Source organism: Mustela erminea, chromosome 6 (assembly GCF_009829155.1).
Source record: "Mustela erminea isolate mMusErm1 chromosome 6, mMusErm1.Pri, whole genome shotgun sequence".
NCBI lineage: Eukaryota > Metazoa > Chordata > Mammalia > Carnivora > Mustelidae > Mustela > Mustela erminea.
In genome coordinates, this window is record NC_045619.1 from 9,589,019 (window position 1) to 9,612,019 (window position 23,001).

At 39.2% G+C, this 23,001-nt stretch overlaps 1 protein-coding gene across 1 annotated transcript in view; it reads left to right on the plus strand.

The window, feature by feature from the left end:
* The first annotated feature begins 330 nt into the window (after positions 1 to 330).
* The window catches only part of DMC1 (DNA meiotic recombinase 1), a 37,480-nt gene continuing 14,809 nt past the window's right edge, over positions 331 to 23,001 (plus strand). The window contains exons 1-11 of the mRNA XM_032346274.1: positions 331 to 408; positions 1,186 to 1,230; positions 2,163 to 2,309; positions 5,226 to 5,308; positions 8,470 to 8,522; positions 10,308 to 10,349; positions 11,654 to 11,726; positions 16,415 to 16,506; positions 16,919 to 16,992; positions 17,116 to 17,230; positions 17,593 to 17,653. Coding sequence (XP_032202165.1) covers positions 358 to 408; positions 1,186 to 1,230; positions 2,163 to 2,309; positions 5,226 to 5,308; positions 8,470 to 8,522; positions 10,308 to 10,349; positions 11,654 to 11,726; positions 16,415 to 16,506; positions 16,919 to 16,992; positions 17,116 to 17,230; positions 17,593 to 17,653 — 836 coding nt within the window. The 5' untranslated portion in view covers positions 331 to 357. The remainder of the gene's footprint in view (positions 409 to 1,185; positions 1,231 to 2,162; positions 2,310 to 5,225; positions 5,309 to 8,469; positions 8,523 to 10,307; positions 10,350 to 11,653; positions 11,727 to 16,414; positions 16,507 to 16,918; positions 16,993 to 17,115; positions 17,231 to 17,592; positions 17,654 to 23,001) is intronic.

The following is a 23,001-nucleotide window of genomic DNA, read 5'->3' on the forward strand; positions in this document are numbered from 1 at the left end:
GAATACTAAATAGTATTCCAAGACAACAAAAAAGATATTAGCAGTCATGATATCTGTGCTTTAGGAAATCAAAAGATGAGAAAAGTAACCAATTTTCAGGAAAAGGAGTAGAAACTAAGTTCCCCACCCTCACATACATACACCCACAAAAGAAACAATGTCACATACCCTGCAAAAAGCAGATAGGCCAGCCCATTCATTCTAAATGAAATGTTTCTCTAATTCCTCTTCTGGTCCTCGGTGACTTTGCAATGAAATCAGGAAGATCTCTGAGCAAAGGATTTTTATCTATGACTATTTCCTAAATAATATTTATTTTCTCAGAACTGATTATTTTTCTGCTGCTCACCTTTCACAATGAAGGAGGATCAAGTCGTGCTGGAAGAACCAGGATTCCAAGATGAAGAGGTATGGCTAGAATGCTGAAACATGGGTAGACGTTCAGTCATTCCACAAAAATGCTGCTCTGTTGGCTATTATTTTTAGAAACTGAGAGTGGAAAGAAAACATAGTTCTAGGGAGAGGCAATATTACAAATATGTAACGACTTGTTTGGCAAGGGGGGCTAAGATTAGCTACTTCGCAACTAGCATGAAAGTATTTTAATAACTGAACTGGTATGGCCATAATGGTATCAATCCATGCTGGTACTGAAGGAGTTCAAGGTCTGGTGGGGCAGAAAGTTGAGAAAACATATTTTTAAAAGGGTTAACTGTTGGGGCGGCTGGGTGGCTCAGTGGTTTAAAGGCTCTGCCTTCTGCTCAGGTCATGATCCCAGGGTCCTGGGATGGAGCCCCACATCGGGCTCCCTGCTCAGCGGGGAGCCTGCTTCTCCCTCTCTGCCTGCCTCTCTGCCTACTTGTGATCTCTGTCTATCAAATAAAAATTTTTTTTTAAAAAAGTAAAGAGGTTAAATGTTCCACTCCTTTGGGTTAAGGTCTTAAAAATCTGGACAGGACACAACAAAAATACTGGGCTTCCCAGCCCTTTCAGTGTTGGTGCATCTTCTAAGTATATAACAATGTGTTTGAAAAAACATTATTGATCCCAACTCGCTCTGTCTAAGAAAGTGGAATTTGAGGCATTTTGGAGTGACTCATAATACTGAATTAACTCTTTAAAAGATATGATACAATTGGATATGAAGAATCAAAGCTCTTTTTTTTTCTGTTCCATCTCCTCCAGGAATCTTTGTTTCAAGACATTGACCTGTTACAAAAACATGGGATTGTAAGTATTTTTTCAATTTTCCATGTAAGTAATTTTTCAATGTGAAATTGTTCAATTCGAAGTTTCTCAGCCTTGACCCTACTGACATTTGGGAATGGGCAATTCCTAGTGGGCGGGGAGGGGACTTTCCTGTGCATTTGTTGAGTGTTTACAGCACTCCTGGCTCCTGACCCCTCATTAGATGCCAGTAACACCCCTCTTAGTTAGGACAACCAAAAACTTCTCCAGACGTTATCAGGTGTCCTAAGGGGGCATACTGTCCCCAGCCAAGAACCACTGGTCCAACTGGAGGCATTCAGAGCTACCCACCCCTGTCTTCATCAACAGAAAATTCAGTTCTGTGGCAGATGATCAGAGTAAATAATGTTGACTGAAATCAGACTTTAAGTAGATGCATTTCAGCAGCAGTTCACTGATAGTAAAACTTCCCTGACATTATCTTTTGAAGCCCTCACATTTAATCTCTTTCAGTTGGATTTAGAAAATAGGAGCAAGAGAAAATCCTAGTCCTTTGGTGATGTAGTTATTTGCATTTTCCAAGGATCGAGGGGGAAAAATTTTAATTTTAAAAGAACATAATCATAATGAAGTTCTCTAGAAGGAAAGAGATGAACTGAGTGGGCGGACGTGTGATACATTTGCTAGCTTTTCCACCAACAGACTTCTCTTTTGAATTTCTTGTTACATTGCCATGGTCTCACTAACATTCTTGGGAAATCAGGGCACAGCCAGAACATTTGGCAGCGTGCTGGATATGTTCTACTCAGATATTTCCAGAACATTTGGCTACATGGTGGGTGGGTTCCACCTGGCTGCTTGGATAAAATTGGCATCTTGGTGGAAAGAGATGGACTCAAAAGCACATGACATAGTATGGGAGCCTTGCAGGCTGGCATTTTATCAATCTGCTGCACCCATTCTTTTATTTACAGAACGTGGCTGACATTAAGAAACTGAAGTCCGTAGGAATCTGTACCATCAAAGGGATACAGATGACAACTAGAAGAGCACTATGCAATGTCAAAGGGCTCTCAGAAGCAAAAGTGGACAAAATTAAAGAGGCAGCCAACAAACTCATTGTAAGCAAAATCAGTTCTCTGTTGTTTTAGCTTAGAAGGGTCTGTGAGGCTCTATAGCCTTTCTCATTGGACCTTAGACACTTCTCGTGAACACCAGAAACTACTGTGGGGACCCCAAATTTCTGTAGATCACAATCTATTATACCCCCTCACATTAACTTTTTATCACTTCAGTTTCAAAGCAACAACAATTAATTTTTGACAGACTGAGACAGGTATTAAGAGACTTGAATACTACTAAAAAGGTAATTATTTTTACCAAAAAAATTTTTTTGTTCTCCTTTTATATTTACTTTTCTCCCTTTCTGTTTCTCTGCCTTAACTCCTCCTTGTTTTCGCTTTGTCACCTCAAATATTGTATCTTTGGTTGTTGCAAAGCACTAGCACCAAAGAAGTTGCTGTCTCCTGGTACAGGCCAATTAGTAAGAGAGAATCCGGTTAGAAAAAAACTAAGTGTGGGTCTGCATGTGTATGGTCGAGATAAATATGACCAAGAATATGGTCACTGAGGCAGACCCGCTAAAGCTGAACTGAACTCACACCTTGTTGCTGGCCCACACACACTGGGTGGCCCATACAACGAAGAGGCTCCAAGCAAAAACATGTCTTTGACTCAAGCTTTTGTGTTGTCCTTTTGGGGGATCTGTGGAGGCACTATCGCTGGAAACAGGAATGTGCAGAGTCACCAGTCTCTCTTTTTGCAGAAGAACAAGGCTCTCCATGTATGTCTACGTATGTATGTAAGAGTCTCGTTCCCAGCAAGTCCTAGAAGCTCTCTTCACTGACAGCCATTTGATTTGCTCACCCAGAGGCAGCTGAAGTGTGGCAGTGATGACAGCGGTGGTATGGTCCTGAACTTGGAGAGCGCCTAACTGAACTGCTCTGAACTGAGCTCAGCTGCTCTAACTTCTGAGTAAATTCAGACAGTATACCCACAGGCCAGCTCCACAACTGCCCTCAAGCAGTACCCAGAGTTTGCGAAACTGCCACGTTATAGCTCCTAGGAATTAGTCTGATTTTCTTTGCAAATTAAATCCCATTATCAAAGAAAAGAATCTCTCTCCTTCTCAAGCATCCATTACTATATCCAGAGTCTGCATCCTTTCCTAACTAAAGCTGTTTATTCTTAGAGAGAAAGAGATGGGGGGGGGGGGAGAGAAAAAGGAAGTTAATTTCATAGTACAGTGGTTCCAAACATTGTTGTGTATCAGAATGACCTGGATTGGCTAATAAAGAACACATAGTCCCAGACTCATTGAAATAGGATAGGGCTTGGGTTTGGTTTGTTTTTGTTTTGTTTAAGAGTTGTGATTTTAGGGCACCTGGGTGACTCAGTTATAGGGTGTCTGTCTTTGGCTCGGGTTGTGGTCCTGGGGTCCTGGGATCGAACCCAGTGTTGACCTCTCTGCTCTGCAGGGAGCCTGCTTCTCCCTCTCCCACTCCCCCTGCTTGTGTTCCCTCTCTCACTGTCTCTCTCTGTCAGATAAATAAAATAAAATAGTTGTGAGTTTAGACTTTTTATTTATTTATTTATTTTAGAGGATGGGGGAGGGGCAGAGGGAGAGGAAGAGAGAGAATCCCCAACAGGCTCCATGCCCAGCCCAGAGCCTGATGAAGGGCTTTCTCCCACAACTCCGAGATCATGACCTGAGCCAAAATCAAGAATCAAACACTCAACTGACTGAGTCATTAAGGTACCCCGGCCTGGGCTTTTTTTTTTTAACACCCTCTTAAGTTCTCCAAAGTTTGAGAGCCGCTGTCATAATATAAAACAAAAAGGGAAATACATTAGGGGTACTTGGGTGGCTCAGTCAGTTAGGCAGCTGCCTTTGGCTCAGGTCATGATCCCCGGGTCCTGAGATTTAAGTCCTGCATCAGGCTCCCTGCTTAGTAGAGAGGCTGCTTCTCCCTCTTCCTCTGCCCCTCCCTGCTTCTTGTGCTCATGCCTCTCTCTCTCTCCCTCTCTCTCCATCTTAAATAAATAAAATCTTCTTATTTTAAGGGGAATACATTAGACCATGTCATGAGAGCACATTGAGCCTCTTCTTGCTAGTTAGACTACTGCATCAGCTATAGCTCATTGATTTGTCAAATAAGTAGTATTTCTACCATTGCAATATATATTGTCTCATGAATAGTGAACACTGGAATTTCTGTGCTCCTTGAAACTTCCAGAGCAAGTGAAAAATGATGCTGTTCAATGAAATCAATTGAGTCATTCGGTAAAATACCATTCTGCTTTATGCCATAAATATACCTCATTTAAACTTTACAACTACCCTATGAGAGAGACACTATTCTTTTTGAAAAAAAATATTTTTATTAACATATAATGTATTATTTGCTCCAGGGGTACAGGTCTGTGAATCATCAGGCTTACATACTTCATGGCTCTCACCATATCATATACCATCCCCAATGTCCATAACCCAGCCACCCTCTCCACACCCCCCTCCCCTCAGCGACCCTCAGTCTGTTTTGTAGGATTAAGAATCTCTTGTGGTTTGTCTTCCTCCCGATCCCATCTTGTTTCATTTTTTCTTCCCTACCCCCCAAACCGCCCACTCTGCCTCTCAAATTCCTCATATCAGGGAGAGCATATGATAACTATCTTTCTCTGATTGACTTATCATGGTTCTTATCCTGATTTGGTCCAAGCAAGGAAACTGAGGAACAGCACGATTAAGTAGGTTACCCCAAATCGTACAACTAATAAGTATTAGACACTTATTTTGAACCTAGATAGGGTAGCTTCAGCATCAGTTTTCTCAACCACGACCTTTTGCTGCCTTCAAAGACTAATTTAAGCTCATATCAAATGATTACCCTGATAATCAAGTAGAGAGTTTTGGGCAGTGTTTGAAATGAAATTATCATCTTATACCCCTTTGAACCTTTCCTTTTGTCTTTTTGTAGGAGCCAGGATTCTTGACTGCCTTTGAGTACAGTGAGAAGAGAAAGATGGTTTTCCATATCACCACTGGGAGCCAGGAATTTGAGTGTGTACCTCATATTTTTTATGACCACTAGACACAATCTTTGGACTGTTGTATCTCTTTGCTTGAGTTTGTTAGAAATAGTTTCTTTTTCTGTAGTTTTTTTTCTTCCAAAAGTCTACTGAAGCAAACAAATTCCAGACAATTTGTAGAAGCAAGATTAAATTTGTTACAAGAAATTCAGACCCAAAATATAAGTAGTTTCTGAGTCAGCCTGTATTTTAAAAAACCGTCTTGAGAATCAGTTTAACTTTTCATTTTCTTTTCTCCTTGTTGATAAAGGAGATTCCATTTCACTTTTGCTTTCACTTAAAAATCAGTTGTTTATATTGAATATTTAGAAGAAATAATCCAGTGGGTTTTTTTTTTCTCTTTAGCATCAACTGCTTTAACTTCCCTTTTTATTTACTGCCTCAAGATTCCTAAGACATAGTTATCATCTTCCTAATGCAAGTTGACTAAGTTGTGTTTTTTTCCCCTTACCTTCCTAGGCAGAATTACTAGTTCATAGGTTAGACGAGTGGCCAAGAGCAATTTGAACAAAAGCAGTATTTCTACAAAGTATTCCTCAAAACCCTGTCCTCATAAGGTATTCCAAGAAAAAAGGATTTCATAGTCAAATATTGCTTCCAGTTGGATGTCTCCCAGGCAGTTCAGACTTCACAGGTCCAAATCCAAACTTCTGTTATCTGTCCCAGATCTGCACCTCCCAAAGCCTCCCTCCTCTCAGATTTGCCTCTTTTCTAATCCTCAGAACTAAAACCTTGGTGTCATCCTTGGCACTTTGTTTTTTTTTTTTCATCTCACACCCTAACTCTTACTCCCTAAGAGTGTGCTCTACCTTCTACAACAAACCACCCAGTTTCTTCAACAAATAAATTACAAAGAATCAAAAAACAGATGCAGTCAAGGAGAAGACCTAGAGATTAAAAGAGATTTAAAAGACATATTACCTAATCCCCAATATGTGGTTTTCATTTGGATCCTGATTCAAGCACAGTATTAAAAAATAAGCTAAATATGAGATAGTTGGAAAATTGAACACCTACTGTATAGTTGCTATTAAGGAATTACTACTTGTTTAGGTAATAATGATGATACGATTATGTTTAAAATAAGAACATACGTCTTTTAGAGATACCTACTGAAATATTTAGGATGAATGATATGTTGTCCTGTATCTGCTTAAAATAACAGGAAAAGGGAAGGATGTAGTTGGAGGTTTATATGAAAAGAGATTGACCATGAGTTCATAGTTGATAACTGTTGAAGCTAAGTGAGAGGTACATGATGGCTCGTTATTTTTTTTTAAGATTTTATTTACTTATTTGACAGAGAGAGATTACAAGTAAGCAGAGAGGCAGGCAGAGAGAGAGAAGGAAGCAGGCTCCCTGCTGAGCAGAGAGCCTGATGTGGGGCTCGATGCCAGGACCCTGGGATCATGACCTGAGCTGAAGGCAGAGGCTTTAATCCACTGAGCCACCTAGGTACCACTCATTATTTTTTTTTAAGATTTTATTTATTCATTTGACAGGCAGAGATCACAAAGTATGCAGAGAGTCAGGCAGAGAGAGAGGAAAGCAGGCTCCTTGCTGAGCAGAGAGCTCGATGTGGGGGCTCGATCCCAGGACCCTGAGATCATGAGCTGAGCCAAAGGCAGAGGCTTAGCCCACTGAGCCACCCAGGTGCCCTTTGATGGCTCATTATTATAGTGTTTCGTCCATGTTAGTTTATGTTTGAAACCTTCCATAATAATGTTTGTATCTTTTTCCTGTGTGTGTGTGTATAGAAAAAAAAGAGGAAATAAGAATTCAATCATTAGTTTAAATTACCTATTAACTTCGCCTCTGGAGTAGTATAATAACTTCTAACCTTTCTCTTTTTCAGACCTTGCCCCTAGTATTTAGTCTTCACACAGGAGCCAGAATGATCCCTTTAAAACTTAGGTCAGGGGCTCATTTGGTTGAGCCTCCAACTCTTGTTTTTGGCCCAGATCATGATCTCAGGGTCATGGGATTGAGCTCCGGGTCCTCAGCCTCTGTGCTCAGCGGGGAGTCTGCTTGGGATGCTCTCCCTCTGCCCCTCCCCCAACTCTCTTCAAACAAACAAACAAACAAACAAACAAAAACCAGTTAGGTCAGATCATGACATTTCTCTGCCCAAAACTACTCTAATGACTCCTCATTTCAGAGCAAAAGCCAAAATCCTCTCAAATCTAATCTCATCTTTTATCCTTTTTTCAGTTTGCTATGCACCACACTGACTTCTTTGCTATTTCTAGAACATGCCAGATACACTCCTGCGTCGGGGCTTTTGCCCTTACCATTTCTTCTGCTTGCAACACTTTTTCCTCCTGTATCTACCTGGCTTGCTGTTATCTCTTTTAGATCTTGGCTAAAATATCTACTCAGTGAGGTCTTTTCTGGTCACTTTATTTAACTATTTAAACTCCCTGCCTTGGGGCGCCTGGGTGGCTCAGTGCATTAAAGCCTCTGCCTTTGGCTCAGGTCATGATCCCAGGGTCCTGGGATCAAGGTCCACATTACACTGTCTGCTCAGTGGGGAGTCTGCTTCCCTTCTTCTCTCTCTGCCTCTCTGCTTACTTGTGATCTTTGTCTGTCAAATAAATAAAATCTTTAAAAAAATAAATAAATAAACTCCCTGCCTTCATCCTCTGCACTTTTTATCTCCTTTCTGGATCTAATTTTTATTCATAAATTTAATAACCTCTGACTTACGACATATTTTGCTTATTACTTATTACTGTTTCTTATCTGTTCTCCCACTGAATGTGTATTCAGTTGACTTTTGGAAACATAGTCCCAAGCACAATGTGAACAACCCAGTTAATAACTAAAACCATTTGCTCAAGCTTCAGTTCTAAAGAATGATGAGACCTAAGCCTATGTAGCCTATTTCCTATTGGTACCTAGAAGCTAGAGCAAGAACAACGAAAGATTTTTTTTGACCTTTTGTTGATCCACTGCCCATATACAGCAGAATCTGTGTTCTAAAGAGTTAGCATGTCATTGTTCAGCCAAGAATTTCTGCCCATGGTGGATAGAGAGAGACAGACAGACAGATACGACATTAATGGCACACTTTCTCCTTTCTTGATCTCTCTGTTTCTGTTCCTTTTACTAATGCTTACTTTTTATTTCCAGTAAGTTGCTAGGAGGTGGAATTGAAAGCATGGCAATCACAGAAGCTTTTGGAGGTAAGTAGAACCTTACTATTTTGTTATATGAAAGAAATTATATACACACATATATATATAATTTTAAAACAACCAATAGTACATTGAATATCTACTTTGAAACTTATGTTGAAATCTCAGTTATAATACAGGATCATCCTTCCATCATTAACAGAGAGGTCCTATTGGCATTTGTCATTTTTTAAATCTCTGACTTCCATAAAAGAAAAAATAATTTTTTTTCCTCATTCCTTCAGAAAGTAGTTGGGTAATGAGACCAATCTTATTTCTAGCATATGCATGTTCCATGGACATAGTAGATTTTTTTTCTTCCCTGATTCTATCTTCTCCTATTTTTCTTCTCCTAAAAATAAAATCTTAAAATTTTTTAAAGATTTTATTTATTTATATATTTATTTATTTATTTTACAAACAGAGTGAGATAGCACAGTAGGGGGAGTAGCAGAGGGAGAGGGAGAAGTAGGCTCCCTGTTGAGCAGGGAACCCAACCCAATGCAGGGCTTCATCCCACGATCCTGAGATCATGACCTGGGCCAAAAGCAGCCACTCAACTAACTGAGCCACCCAGGGGCCCCTTTATTTTTCTTCATAACAATTCATACACAGGTATTGTATATGCTGCACCTTGCAACTCCAGTATCTGCAATCCTTGGGGAACTAGTCTGTTTTTTGTGGTTGTTGATATTTCTGTTGACAAAGAGAAATAAATCTGCTTTTGATTATTCCTGTCAACTGTCAGGGTTGAATGGCTTGCTCTCTTGTGTATTTATTGATATTTCTGAGCTTATTGCCTGATTTTGATCTACGGGAGCTCACTGGACCTAAACTGGTGAGTGGGGAAGTTTTTCTCCAGAGAGAATTTGCTTCTGTTGGAAGGTAGGGCATGCCACCAGTCTGAGACTACTTCAGCCTTCCTTTGAGGATCTCAGTACAGTGGGACAACCCCAGGCTTTCCTTCCTTATGGTAGGGTCTTAAACTTTCATTTCTATGACTAAAATGAAAAAACTCGGGTTTTTTCCCCTATATAGGGAAAACCCAGTTCTTTCCTACTGTGTATTTTTTTTTTTCCTGTAAGTCTCTTTCACTATTCACACAAACACTTCACTTCTGACACTTCTGGTCACCAAATATATGGACGTTTCCCCCGACAACAACAAGCAATTCTTGGACACCTGCAGGGTATCCAAGAATTCAAGTCAATTCTGCCACTACCTACCCAGAGACAGTGCCAGATTCCACAGGCTAAGTATGGACTCAGTCCCATAAGAATCCCGCCCCCCCACCCCCCCCACCCCCCCCCACCCCCGCCCCCAGAGGCCAGTCACAAGCCCAGATTAAAACTGTGCTTCTGATAAACCGGCTGTAGGTCCAAAGTTCCAGTGTCCCCTTCCTTGGGTTTGATTAGTTTGTTAAAGCAGCTGACTGAACTCAGGAAAACACTCACTCATGTTTACCATTTTATTAAACGTGATAAAGGCTACAGATGAACATTTAGAGGGAAAAGATGAGTAGGAGAAGGTATGAGGGAAGAGGGGTGGAGCTTCCATGTCCTCTTTTCCATTACCTCACAATGACTAAGGAAAACTTGGTTTAAATAAATTTTTTCTAAAGGACAGTTCTATGAACAAACACCTTGTATTGCTGGCTTCGTCCATGACACAGTGGTACTTTAGGTGTAAGATTTTACAGTTGGAAAGAAAATCATACTCTGAGACTGTATTTTGTTCTTTATGAAAATATCTAGAAATTAACTATGTGGTTTTGCTTTTTTCTATATTTCACAGAATTTCGTACTGGAAAAACCCAGCTCTCTCATACCCTCTGTGGTAAGGATTCATAACAACCACAATAATGATAATAATCATAGTAGTCACTTACTAATGTACTTTGTGCCTAGTACTTTATATAATCTCAGGTAACCTGGAATTTGCAAGGAAACTAACCTGCCTATGGTTACACAAATAGCAAAGCCAGTCTTTGAATGTTTGACGCTTGAGGTAATGTTGTATGTGCTGCACTCTGCGCTCTGAACACCTGAATGGAAACCAGGAGGAAGTGAAAGGGTATATGAGTGTAGTGCTGGTGGTGGGTAGAGGCCCTCACTGTCTCCATTTTTCTCAATCCATCTTTTCTATATTCTATCAACAAGAATGTCCCAAAATCAGCTGAGGCCTAGAATCTCTAACTTTCCATGAAGTAAAGTTGGCCTTAGGAAAGACTTAAAAATAAAATTTTCTAAAACAGAATAAACAAAAATACCTCCTTTTGTACAAAGATGTTACTCCACATTTCTTTGACCTAAGCAGAAGGAGCATGACCAAGCAGTTAAGAAGTGGATTCTGGAGGCGCCTGGGGGGCTCAGTGGGTTAAGCCTTTCCCTTCTGCTCAGGTCCTGGGATGGAGCCCCACATTAGGCTCTCTGTTCAGCGGGGAGCCTGCTTTCCCCTCTCTCTCTGCCTCCTGCTCTGCCTACTTGTGATTTCTCTCTCTGTCAAATAAATAAATAAAATCTTTAAAAAAAAAAAAAGAAAGAAAGAAAAGAAGTAGATTCTGGAATCAAAGCACCTGGCCCCAGTCTTGGCTCTACCATTAATAACTGTGTGACCTTGGGCAAATTCTTCACCTTTTGAATTTTCCCTGTCAGTAAAATAGGTATAATGATAGTGCCAAAGTTAGGGTTGTCTTGAAAAATAAATGAAATAATCCATGATTCTAATATAAAGAAATTCCTTCGTGTCAATTACTAATACCTATAAAGAAAATGCATTTTAAATTTTGACATGCATTAATTGAAAGGTGACTCAAATGGGTTATATAGCATAAATTATATTTGTGATTATTTCTTATAACAAAAAAGTAATATTTAAATTCTATTCTTTAGGAGAACTAAAGATTGTGAGAGATATGGACATTCTTTGTTAAATTATCATGCTGATAGAATACTTATAGTTTTACCACTGGTTAGTAATATAAAAATATAACATGCTGTTTAGAAATTAAAGGATCATGATTTTTTGCCAGATTGACAAAAGGGTTGCAACCAACATAAATCCTGTTAATTTATATATTTGCTTGTGCAAAGTTTATTCAGTTCTGTTAATATTATTTCATTTTTTTAATTGCTTCCTAGTGACAGCTCAACTTCCAGGAGCAGGTGGCTATTCAGGAGGAAAGATTATCTTCATTGATACAGAAAATACTTTGTAACCTTTTTATTTAAATAAGTTGCTTGCAGAGTAGTGTGATGTAGTAGTGTTACTATAAAAGAAAGTTTGAAGTATATCATTTATATAATCATCCCCTAAACCAGCAATAATGAGAAGAGCCACAGGGAAATCAGTTGTTGGAAGTTTTCAAGTCACTTTTTATTTTAAAAAAGTCTCACTTCTCTAGATGTATTTGGTGTAAAATTCACAAAATGAATACATGAGAGGGACTTATATTTTATTTGTTTTTAGTCCTCTTACTTCTCCAAAGATGGTACTTAATAGGTGGAGGAAGATTGTTGACTCAAAGTCATGGTTCAAAATAAAGGGAAAAGAAAGAAGAGAACAAAAGTACAGGATGGGAAAAGGCAGAATGTGGTTGGGTCACAGGAAGAATTGTAGTTTAATTGAAATGTAAGATGTTTCAGAATTAAGGCTGGAAAGATGATTTGGGTCTTAGATATGAAGGGCTTTAAAACCAGATGATGGGTATAAATTGATATTTTTGCAATATTCTAGGCAAGTAATGAGAGCTTGACCTAGGCTGGAAGCCTGTATAAAAAGAACAAGACAAGGGGTGCCTGGCTGGGTCAGTCAGGGGAGTATGTGATTCTCGACTTCAAGGTTGTAGGTTTGAGCCCCATGTTGGGTATGGAGATCAAATAAGGATCTTAAAAAGGAAAAAGGGACAAGAAATATTAGGAAAATTGATAGGACTTGATGACTGTATTTGATAGACAAATCAAAGAGAAGTTTGAGAAATTATCAGGTGTATTATCTAGATATTGGGAGAGAAATGATGCTAAAGACAGAATTGGAAGGGTCATGATTCAGACAAAAGGTGTGTTTCATTTCAGTGTGTTAAGTATGAGAAACAGGAGGACATCCACATGGCAGTTGGAAATGTTGGACTCTGTCTGAGAAGGGGTAGAGCCAGAGATATACAGATGGAATAAACGAAAGGGCAGGAGAACTTAGACAAGAGGAGACCTGAGACTATCACTTCCCTGTGTGCCTAAGTTTAGGAAGAGGGACTCAAAAAGAGGATGCCATAGAGACAGAGGAAGTAGAAGGAAATCTGTCGTAGAAGCTAAGCAAAAGGAAAGTTTAAAGAAGAAAAGGGTAGTCAGCAAGAGAGAGAGAGAAGGCATAATCTGAGAAAGATCACTGAGATTTGAAATTAGGAATCCAAGAGAGCATTTTCAGTTCCAGAAGATGATGGAAGCTTGTTGCAAATGAACAGTAAAGAATGGAGCCAGTGTGCTATTAACCAGTAAACAGAAGAAGAAATAAATACAGTAGTTTGAGGTATCAGGTTCAGAGGAAATTGTTTTTAACAATAGAAAAGACTTGCGCACAAGTTTGTAAGGCCATTCACAGTGAAGCCCCAACCTAGCTCTCCAAGCTCACTACTGACTATTACCACTAGTAGAGGCAAAGGGATCCAATCTGTTCTCTAAAATTGTCTCTAAAACATGAAAACTTTGTACATCAGCAAACTTTGTACATTGCTCAGGCATCCCTGGGCAATCTGGATTTTATCAAGAATGATAGAGAGGAACAGTTAGTCTTAACTATAAAGGTATTCATTAATTTTCTTCCCCGTATCTTTGTTTTCTCTGCATACCTATTCAAGTCATTCTTTCAGAAAAGTAATATGGATGGTAAGCTTTGAGCCCTAGCATGTCTGAAAATGCCTTTATTTTGCTCTCACTCTTAAATGTGAATCTGGCCAGTCATAGAGGAATTGCATGGTATATTTCTATCCTCCTTGGATATTTGATCCGTCTGTCTCTACCTCAGTCTTCCTGAATCACACAAATCCTTTAAGGCTCTCCTTTGAAGGCCTACCTTTTCTAATCTTCTCTAATTACCCAACGTAAATAACCTCGTCCTTCTTAATCTGTTACAGAATTTACTATCTAGGGACGCCTGGGTAGCTCAATTGTTAAGCGTCTGCCTTTGGCTCAGGTCATGATCCCAGAGTCCCAGGATCCAGCCCCACATCAGGATCCTTGCTCAGTGGGGAGTTTGCTCCTCCCTGTCTCCTTGCTTGTGTTCCCTCTCTCGCTGTGTCTGTCTGTCAAATAAATAAATAAAATCTTTCTAAAAAGAGAGGCAGGCAGAGAGAGAGAGGGGAAGTAGGCTCCCCGCTGAGCAGAGAGCCTGATTCGGGGCTCGATCCCAGGATCCTGGGTCATGACCTGAGGTGAAGGCAGAGGCTTTACCAACTGAGCCACTCAGGCATCCCTGGGCAATCTGGATTTTATCAGGAATGATAGAGAGGAACAGTTAGGAGCCAAGTCTTCTGCAAGAAGGAGTAGGGAGGACAGCTTAGGGGAACAAGGACATTCAAGAGCCCCAATGGAATGTTCTCATTCCTTTAGTTTCTTTCTTTTCTTTTCTTTTTTCTTTAAGGATTTTATTTATTATTTATTTAGAAAGAGAGCGAGAGAATGAGCAGGGGGAAGGGCAGAAGAAGAGGAAGAAAAAAACCTCAAGCAGACTCCACACTGAACACAGAGCCTATTGTGGGGCTTGATCCCAGGATCATGACATCATCGCCTGAGCCAAAACCAAAAGCTGGCCACTGAACCCACTGCACCACCCAGGTGCCCCTCCTTTAGTTGCTCTTACGTATACACTACTCTTCTCCTGATATTTTCCTTTTTAAATGTTTATATTTTGCCTTCTTATTTATGTTTTACATTTACTTGTAATACGGATGGGTTTTACAACTCCGTATATGATACCGCAATGCACTGGTAATTGGTTAAAATAGTAATCAATTCCATATAGTAATCGGCTAACAAATACTTAAAAATTGATTTGAACTTCCCTTCAGCATAAGCCCAACTTTTACACTTTCAGTCACATGGTAACCAGATTCTGTAAAAAGTGATGTACTGAAAAGCATTTTTACTGTGTCTTCTAATTCTCTGCTGGCTTTGACCTGTCCACCAAAAATATCTCCTGGGTAAACTCAGGAGCAGTGGAAGATTTTAGTGGTTGTCGCTGAAGCTCTGAAGAAAAGAACACATGTAGTGCATTAGGATATAGAGGGCTGGGGAATTGGAAAGAAAATCTAATTCTACATACACGGAGCTAGTTGTAAACATCACAAATAAAATCGCAAATTGTCCTCATTTTACAGTTGTAGTGTGATCAGTACTATACAAACACTGTAAACAAAGTGAAATGAGAACACAGACATGGATTTTATTTTAGCTCACATCAATTCAGAGAATACTATAGACATATTTGGATCACTGAAGACCTAAAAAATGTGGATTACTTCTTTATTGTTTAGATAGATTTTTTATTAAGATTTTATTTATTTATTTGACAGAGATCACAAGTAGGCAGAGAAGCAGGCAGAGAAAGAGGAGGAAGCAGGCTCCAGTCTCCCTGCTGAGCAGAGAGCCCGATGTGGATGCGGATGCAAGGCTCCATCCCAGGACCCTGGGATCATGACCTGAGCCAAAGGCAGAGGCTTTAAACCACTGAGCCACCCAGGCGCCCCTATTGTTTAGATAGCTTTAAGTGATTATTAGCATCTTCCAAAAAACATTTGCAGGTACACTGAATTTGCCTCCCTATGAATTTTACTAATTTCAGAAAGCTAACACAAGTCTTTTAGAAGAAGGGAGATTTTAAATTTTTTTTTTAAGATTTTATTTATTTATTTGACAGAGAGAAATCACAAGTAGATGGAGAGGCAGGCAGAGAGAGAAGAAGGGAAGCAGGCTCCCTGCTGAGCAGAGAGCCCGATGCAGGACTCGATCCCAGGACCCTGAGATCATGACCTGAGCCTAAGGCAGCGGCTTAACCCACTGAGCCACCCAGGCACCCACAGAAGAAGGGAGATTTTAAACCCTAAACAGACCAAAAACCATAGGTTGCTAATTTCCTTCTGGTCCTTGAAATTCTTTTTTTTTTTTTAAGGTTTTTTTTTTTTGTTTTTTTTTGTTTTTTTTTAAGTAATCTCTACACCCAAAGTAGGGCTCGAACTCACAACCTCGAGATCAAGAGTCACATGCTGAAACGACTGAGCCAGGCACCCCATGATCCTTGAAATTACTTACTGATTCTTTGGTTCATGTAGTCAAATTTATCATTTGTTGGCAACTCATGGTTAACAGTATGTTAAATTACTTCATATTGAACAAGCGAGGAATTTAAAGCGAGTGAATTAATTCACTTTGAAGTGACTTGAATTATAATTCAGTGATATTATCTTCCTAGAATAGATCTATTTTTATACTGAAATCAAAAGAGAGTCACAAATCTTAGTGTCTGGTTTTTTCCTTGTAACTGATTTGCTGCATAATCCTGAGTCATTTGCCTAATCTCTGTTTGTCAGTGTCTTCATTTGTAAAATGTAATATAGGCCATAACAACTAGGTTCCAAAGCTATTGTAAAGATCAGAGTATTCTGTATTTAAATCCATCAGTGCTCATCATTTCTATCATTGTTATACACTGAGTTATTTATTAATTTGGGCACTTATGAAAAAGAAAAATCTGATGTAGATTTTAAGTGGTTATTAGCATCTTTCAGAATACCTTTCCAGGTATGATGTTTGCCTCTCTGTTAGTTTACTTACTTAAGATATTATTTTTTGTAGTTGTTCTAAACTTTTTTTGAATTGATTTATTGGATCCTTAATCTTGGTATGCTCCAGCCGTCCAGATCGCCTTCGGGACATTGCTGACCGCTTCAATGTAGACCATGACGCAGTACTGGACAACGTCCTTTATGCCCGTGCATATACTAGTAAGAGCCCCATGTACCTGATGCTTGGGCTGTTTCAAGGTTGGCAACACTGATTTGCTCTTGAGTTGATCCTTACAACATTCTGATGCTGTTCTTTTCTCTTTGCATTTTGCTTTCCTCCAAATTTATTTAGTCAGTCCACAGATTTTATCATCTGGCAAGCCCTGAGGTATTAAAATGCCCTCAAATGACTTCTTGTTCTTGTCTTTGAAATGGAGAGTAACATTCTTTTTGGATAATGTAGCCTTTGGCATGCATGCTAAGGCAGAATGTGAAATCATATTTAATAAAGCCATGAATAATGAAGAAAATCCTTTCAGGACTCTCTTTTGCTTGCCTCCAGGACCATAAATGATTTTAGCCTCTGCTTCTTCTAGCTGTTATAACATTTTCTCACTGCATTTCCCACCAGGTGAACATCAGATGGAGCTACTTGATTATGTAGCAGCAAAGTTCCATGAAGAAGCCGGCATCTTCAAGCTATTGGTACAAGCTTTTCTATACTGCTCCCTCGCAGAGCTATTTAGCGTATTATTTTTCTTCTATTGATTCCAATCCAAATTAATTTCTTTCCATTTCCATATTTATTTTTACATTAATCCTGTGCAGATCATTGATTCAATAATGGCACTTTTTCGAGTAGATTTCAGCGGTCGTGGGGAGTTGGCTGAACGGCAGCAAAAATTGGCCCAGATGTTGTCACGACTCCAAAAAATCTCAGAAGGTAGATTTTTTAAAATAAGTGGTGCTATCAGAATAGCATCTGTGACTGTTGAGTAGGCTTCACAGAGAAGCTCAGAATAATGTCAGGAGGCAATACACATTTAAAAATAAATTTACCTTCATGGGAATGCAACTCCTTTTTTTTTTTTAAATCAAAATACTGATTCTAATATAGTAGGTACCTAAATAGTAATAACAATAATAATTTTAAGGAAGTTATTAATCTATGTTACCAATGAAAAATTGGAATGTGATATTGTTTATAAAATCAATTCATAGCACAGTATTCCTAAATTCTGAAGTCTAAGCAGTGAACTTTTTATATTGCCATCATTAGTTCCTTAATTTTATTTCTTGATGCAGAATATAATGTGGCTGTGTTCGTGACCAATCAAATGACTGCTGATCCAGGAGCAACTATGACGTAAGTCCCAATATTCTGTTTTTGTATTTCCCAAAGGTTAATATCAAAAGGGTTAGAATGAAGAACAGAAAGTAATTCCAAAATTATCAGTCCCATTGTGGGCACAAATATATCACAAATTACTCTATTGCACGGTGAATATTACTTCATAATTGCAAATATCACTTGTTATCGAGAATCTATTTTTCTCTAGTTCTCTATAGAATAAAGCAATAGTTTTAACCATTTTCAGAGATATTTTGGGCTCCTCTTTTGTCTAGGGCTAAAAGGATATTAGAGGACAATAAGGAAAAGATAAAAAATTATTTCCCATTTACATGAATGGCTTTTATTGTACTGATAAGCCATCAGCCTAAAAACAAAAAAAAAGGAGGCTCTCTGCAGGATGTACAAGGATACATTTATAAGAGATCCAATGAAGAGAAGTCTCCTGTTAGAAGAAACAGAATTTCAGTTCGCACTTAGGCATGTTCAGAATCTGTTGAGGTGTTCGTGCACATCATAGACTTTTTGATGGCTTTGCTTGACAGATGGCCGTGAACAGAAAGGCAAGGAGAGCTAAATAAAGTAAGATGATGAAAACAGAAAATTCAAAGAATGATTAGTTGCCACGATCAAACATTTTGAACATTATGTATCTGAATAAGCAATCAAAATAACACTGAATTTGTGATATCAATCTTTCCAGCAAGTTTTTATTTAAAAAATTGTTTAACCAGAGAAAAGTTACAAGACTAGTACAATGAATACACATATATCATTCAGCTAAGTTCTTCTGTTGTAAACATTTGCTGCATTTTTTTCCTCTGATGTTTTGTGTGTCCCTGTGTGTGTGCATATGTGTAAACTCTCTCTGTACACACACACACATACTCAAATATACATTTGTGTATTTTTTGGTGAACCATTTAAGAGGTTTTCCACCTGAACTGTTGAGAATTATTTACAGATATTAGGACCCTTCTCCTCTTAATAATTCAGCATATTTCTTGCAAGAACAAGAAGATTCTCCTGCATAACCACAGGGTAACTATCACCATCAGGAAATTTAACAATGGCACACTCGTGTTTTCTAACATACATTTATATTCCAGCGCCTCCAATTGTCTCAAAAATGTCCATTATAATTGCCGGGGTTTTTTAATTTTGTTTTTGATTCAAGACTAATTTAGTATCTATCACACACGGCCTGGAGTTAGTTGTCTTGTCTCTTGAGTCTCCTTTCATCAGGACAGCTCTTCAGCATTTTTTAAGCTTTTATGACACTGACAGGTGTGTGTGGGTTTTTTTTTTTAAGATTTTATTTATTTATTTGACAGACAGAGATCACAAGTAGGCAGAGAGGCAGGTAGAGAGAGAGATGGAAGCAGGCGCCCCGCTGAGCAGAGAGCCTGATGTAGGGCTCGATCCCAGGACTCTGGGATCATGACCTGAGCCGAAGGCAGAGGCTTTAACCCACTGAACCACCCAGGCGCCCCGACACTGAGTTTTGAAGAGCACAGGTCAACTGTTTTTCAGAACGTCCCTCAATTTGAAGGGTATTTTTCCTCATTATTTAAAATGTTAAATACTTTTGGCAGGAGGATTACATAAGCAATATTATGGCCTTCTCCCTACATCATATCAAGAAGCACACGATGGTGGTTTGTCCCATTATTAGTGATGTGAAGTTTGGTCATGGGATTACAATGGTGTTCACAAAATTTCTCCATTATAAAAGACCTTTTTGCTTTCATAATGAATAAGTGACTTGTGTTAGAGTAATCTGAGATGTGTGTGAATATCATGTCCTGCAGTTAGCTCTTACCAGTTGGTTTTAGCATCCATGGAAGGTTCTTGCTTAAATCAGTTATTACTCTGATGAGCGCAATATTTAAAACCAAGGCAATATATCGGTTAGTAGCAGTTAAGCGGGTCAATGACATATGTATTTGAAGATATTCAATCCAATGTAAATTATGTAAATTGTACTGAAACGAATGTATCTCTCTTTAGGCATTCTCTGTTTTATTCTTTCTTTCTTTCTTAGATTTTATTTTTAAGTAATCGCTACACCCAAAGTGGGGCTCAAACCCACAACCCTGAGATCAAAAGGTGCATACTCCACTTACAGAGCCGCCAGGCACCCCTATTTTTTAATTTTTTAAAAAGACTTTCTTTTTAAGTAACTTCTATACCCAGTGTGGGCCTCAAACCAACAACCCTGAGATCCAAAGTCACAGGCTCCCCTGATCAAACCAGCCAGGCATTCCCCTTCAGGCATTTTCTTTCTTTTTTTGAAGATTTTTATTTATTTATTTGACACACAGAGAGAGAGATTGCAAGTAGGCAGAGCAGCTGGCATAAAGCCTGATACAGGACTCAATCCCAGGACCCTGAGATTGTGACCTGAGCCAAAGGCAGAGGCTTAACCCACTGAGCCACCCAGGTGCCCCCTTCAGGCATTTTCTAAACTCACCCTAAGAGTATTGTTGCATCTTCTGCAATTTGTATTTCTCACTTTTCAATACCCTTTTTATGAGTATTTAATCACAGGAGAGTCCAATGTGAAAAATATTAACTACATGAATGGTATTAAGCAAGTTAAAAAGACTGAGGAGAGGGAGATCAACCATTTATTCGTGCAGTAAATACTTATTGAAAATCCATGTATCAAGATTCTGGGAATTCACTCCTGCACAAAAGAGACTATGTGCCTTGACTCCATAAAGAAGAAAATAAGTGGTGTCCATTTAACTCAGAATTGTGAAGACTTGGTAGGTCATGCATTATCTGTAGTCCTTGCGTAGTTAAGGCAATCTTCTCCATTTTATAGGGTGTCTTTCATACACAGGACATGAAGTACTTCACAAAGAGAATAATTTTAAACTGGAGAGAAATGGAAGATTTTCAGGGCTCACTTTAAAAAGAGAAAATGACTCATTGGCTCAGAGGGAGGAAGTGGGTTGCATTCAAATAAAACAGTACGAGTTAAAGAGCAGTGTTCTTTCTTCAGGTGTGGGGAGGGAACACTGCAGAGGCCAAAACTGTCTATCTAGGGTTAGAAGGCAAAGGAAATCTGTGGAAATTAGGTCAGATAGGGGTTCTTTTTCTTAAACTCATAGACAGTTTCAAAAAGAGTAAGACCATTTTGAATTGACTCCACTAAGACAACGAAAGGGGACAGAGAGAGATGACAGAAAGAAACAACTGTAGGAGCTGGGGAGGGGACATTTATAGTGAAGTGACCTGAGAGCCAGGCTAATACTTTTGTTGGATGACTCTGCTTTGAAGCTTCATATCCTTCACCAAACCAAGTTGTGAGGAATCAAGGTTCACTATAATTAGTATATTCTAAAGTATATTAAATTATAACAATATAAATTAAATGTGTGTCTTTATATAAAGCAATAGATTGCCACAACTAAATGAAAAAAAAAAATAGTACAGTTTTAAACTAAAGGAACTCAAATGCTATTAGAAAATCTCCCATAAAGAAAAGCTTTGTTTCTCGGTGTTAAAGAACTCCAAGCTGCAGCTTGCCTGGGACCTGTCAGAGAAATATCACCATAATTGGTATGAGTCCCCAAGTATGCTGACAATAATTGAGGCTTATGTCCCATGCATTATACTTGATGGCACATCGTATTAAAAAGGAACAAAATTACAGAGGCGGGGAGCTGCCGTATGATACAGCAGAGCATTAGCTCCTAGACGAAGCTTACAGATACAGATTTTAGAGCTAGAATGATCCAGTTGATGAAGGCCTGGAGATAAAAAGTGAGAAGTATCAGCCTGCAAATCTCCATACCAGGGCAGAGAATATGAGCCGCTGTGTATCTGTTTAGCTAAAACCAAAAGTCATCTTAGAATATTTGCATGTCTTGTAAATGTGCAATTTGCTCTCTAAGTGTGTCACTCACTGATCCAACAGCGTGCACGTAAATTAAGAAGCAATATGGTTAAAGAAAAAACATTAAGCCAAGTTCAGAAGCATGGTGACCTTGAGCAAGTTGTTTAAACTGAACTTCGGGTCGTGCAGTCAGAAGAGCATGTGACTCTTGATTTGAGGGTTCTGAGTTTGAGCCCCACTTAAATAAAAGAAAAACTTAAAAAACAAATAAGTAAAAATAAACTATATGAACTCCATTAAAATATTAAGAGGGCTTATATTTATTGATTGCTGCCAGGTGCTTTTATGCATTGTCTTATATAATTCTCTTATCACCCCAGCTCAGCCTGCCTGTGCCTCCCTCTTCCTTCTATGAAACTAGTCTCCAAATAGTGCTATGTTCCCTGCCCCAGAATTCCATCTTCAAACTTTTGAAAAAATTTTAGATTTTTCTGCCGATTTTATGAGAAAAGTATCAGGGTGGGGAGATAACGTAACAAAACTTCTTAAACATACCTCTTATTATTATTTTACCTTTTTTTTTTTTTTTAAGTAGGCTTCATGCCCAGTGTAGAGCCCAACACAGGCTTGAACTCACAAGGCTTGAACTCCAGGGCTTGACCTCATGATCCTGAGATCAAGACCTCTGAGCTAAAATCAGGAGTCAGACACTTAACTGACTGAGCCACTCCGGTGTCCCTAAACATAGCCCTTTTCAAAAACCATCTCTTCTTGGGGGTGCCTGGCTGGCTCAGTTGTCGGAGCACGTGACTCTTGGTCTCAGGGCTATGAGTTCAAGCCCTACATTGGCTGTAGAGATTACTTAAAAATAAAATCTTAAAGTCTCTTCTCCTTCCCCCCCCCAATTTTCTTTTTTTTGCTGTACTCTTCTTTCCCTATCTTCCCTTAATCTCAAAGAATCCTCCTCATTCCTGGGCATGTTCATTCAGCCTTTCTCTCCTCAATAGATCCCGTCTCAAAAATTCCATCCAAAGCTTCCCCTGCGGCATGTCCAAAGGACCAGGAGTTCTGCTGTCCCTCAGGGACAGTACCAGCTTGCCCTTGTGCTGGCCCCTGAAGGTCCCTGCTCCAACCAGTATTTGACATAGATACTATTATTATTCCTAATTTGAAAAAGAGGAAACAGAGGCTCAGAGTATCTACTTCTTCAATCATCCAGTTTAAAACCGGAGTCAGGGGGGACACCTGGGTGGCTCAGTAGGTTGGACGTCTGCCTTCGGCTCAGCTCAGCTCATGATCCCAGGGTTATGGGTCCCAAGTCAGGCTCCTTGCTCACCGGGGATCCTGCTTCTCCCTCTGCCTGCTGCTCACCCTGCTTGCGTGCTCTCTCTCTTTCTGGCAAATAAATAAATAAAATCTTTTTTAAAAGAAGATTTAAGAATGGGAGTCAGGATTTGACCCCAGGTATCTTTGAATCCAAAGTTTTGCTCTTTTAGCCTCACTGTGCTACCCTCCG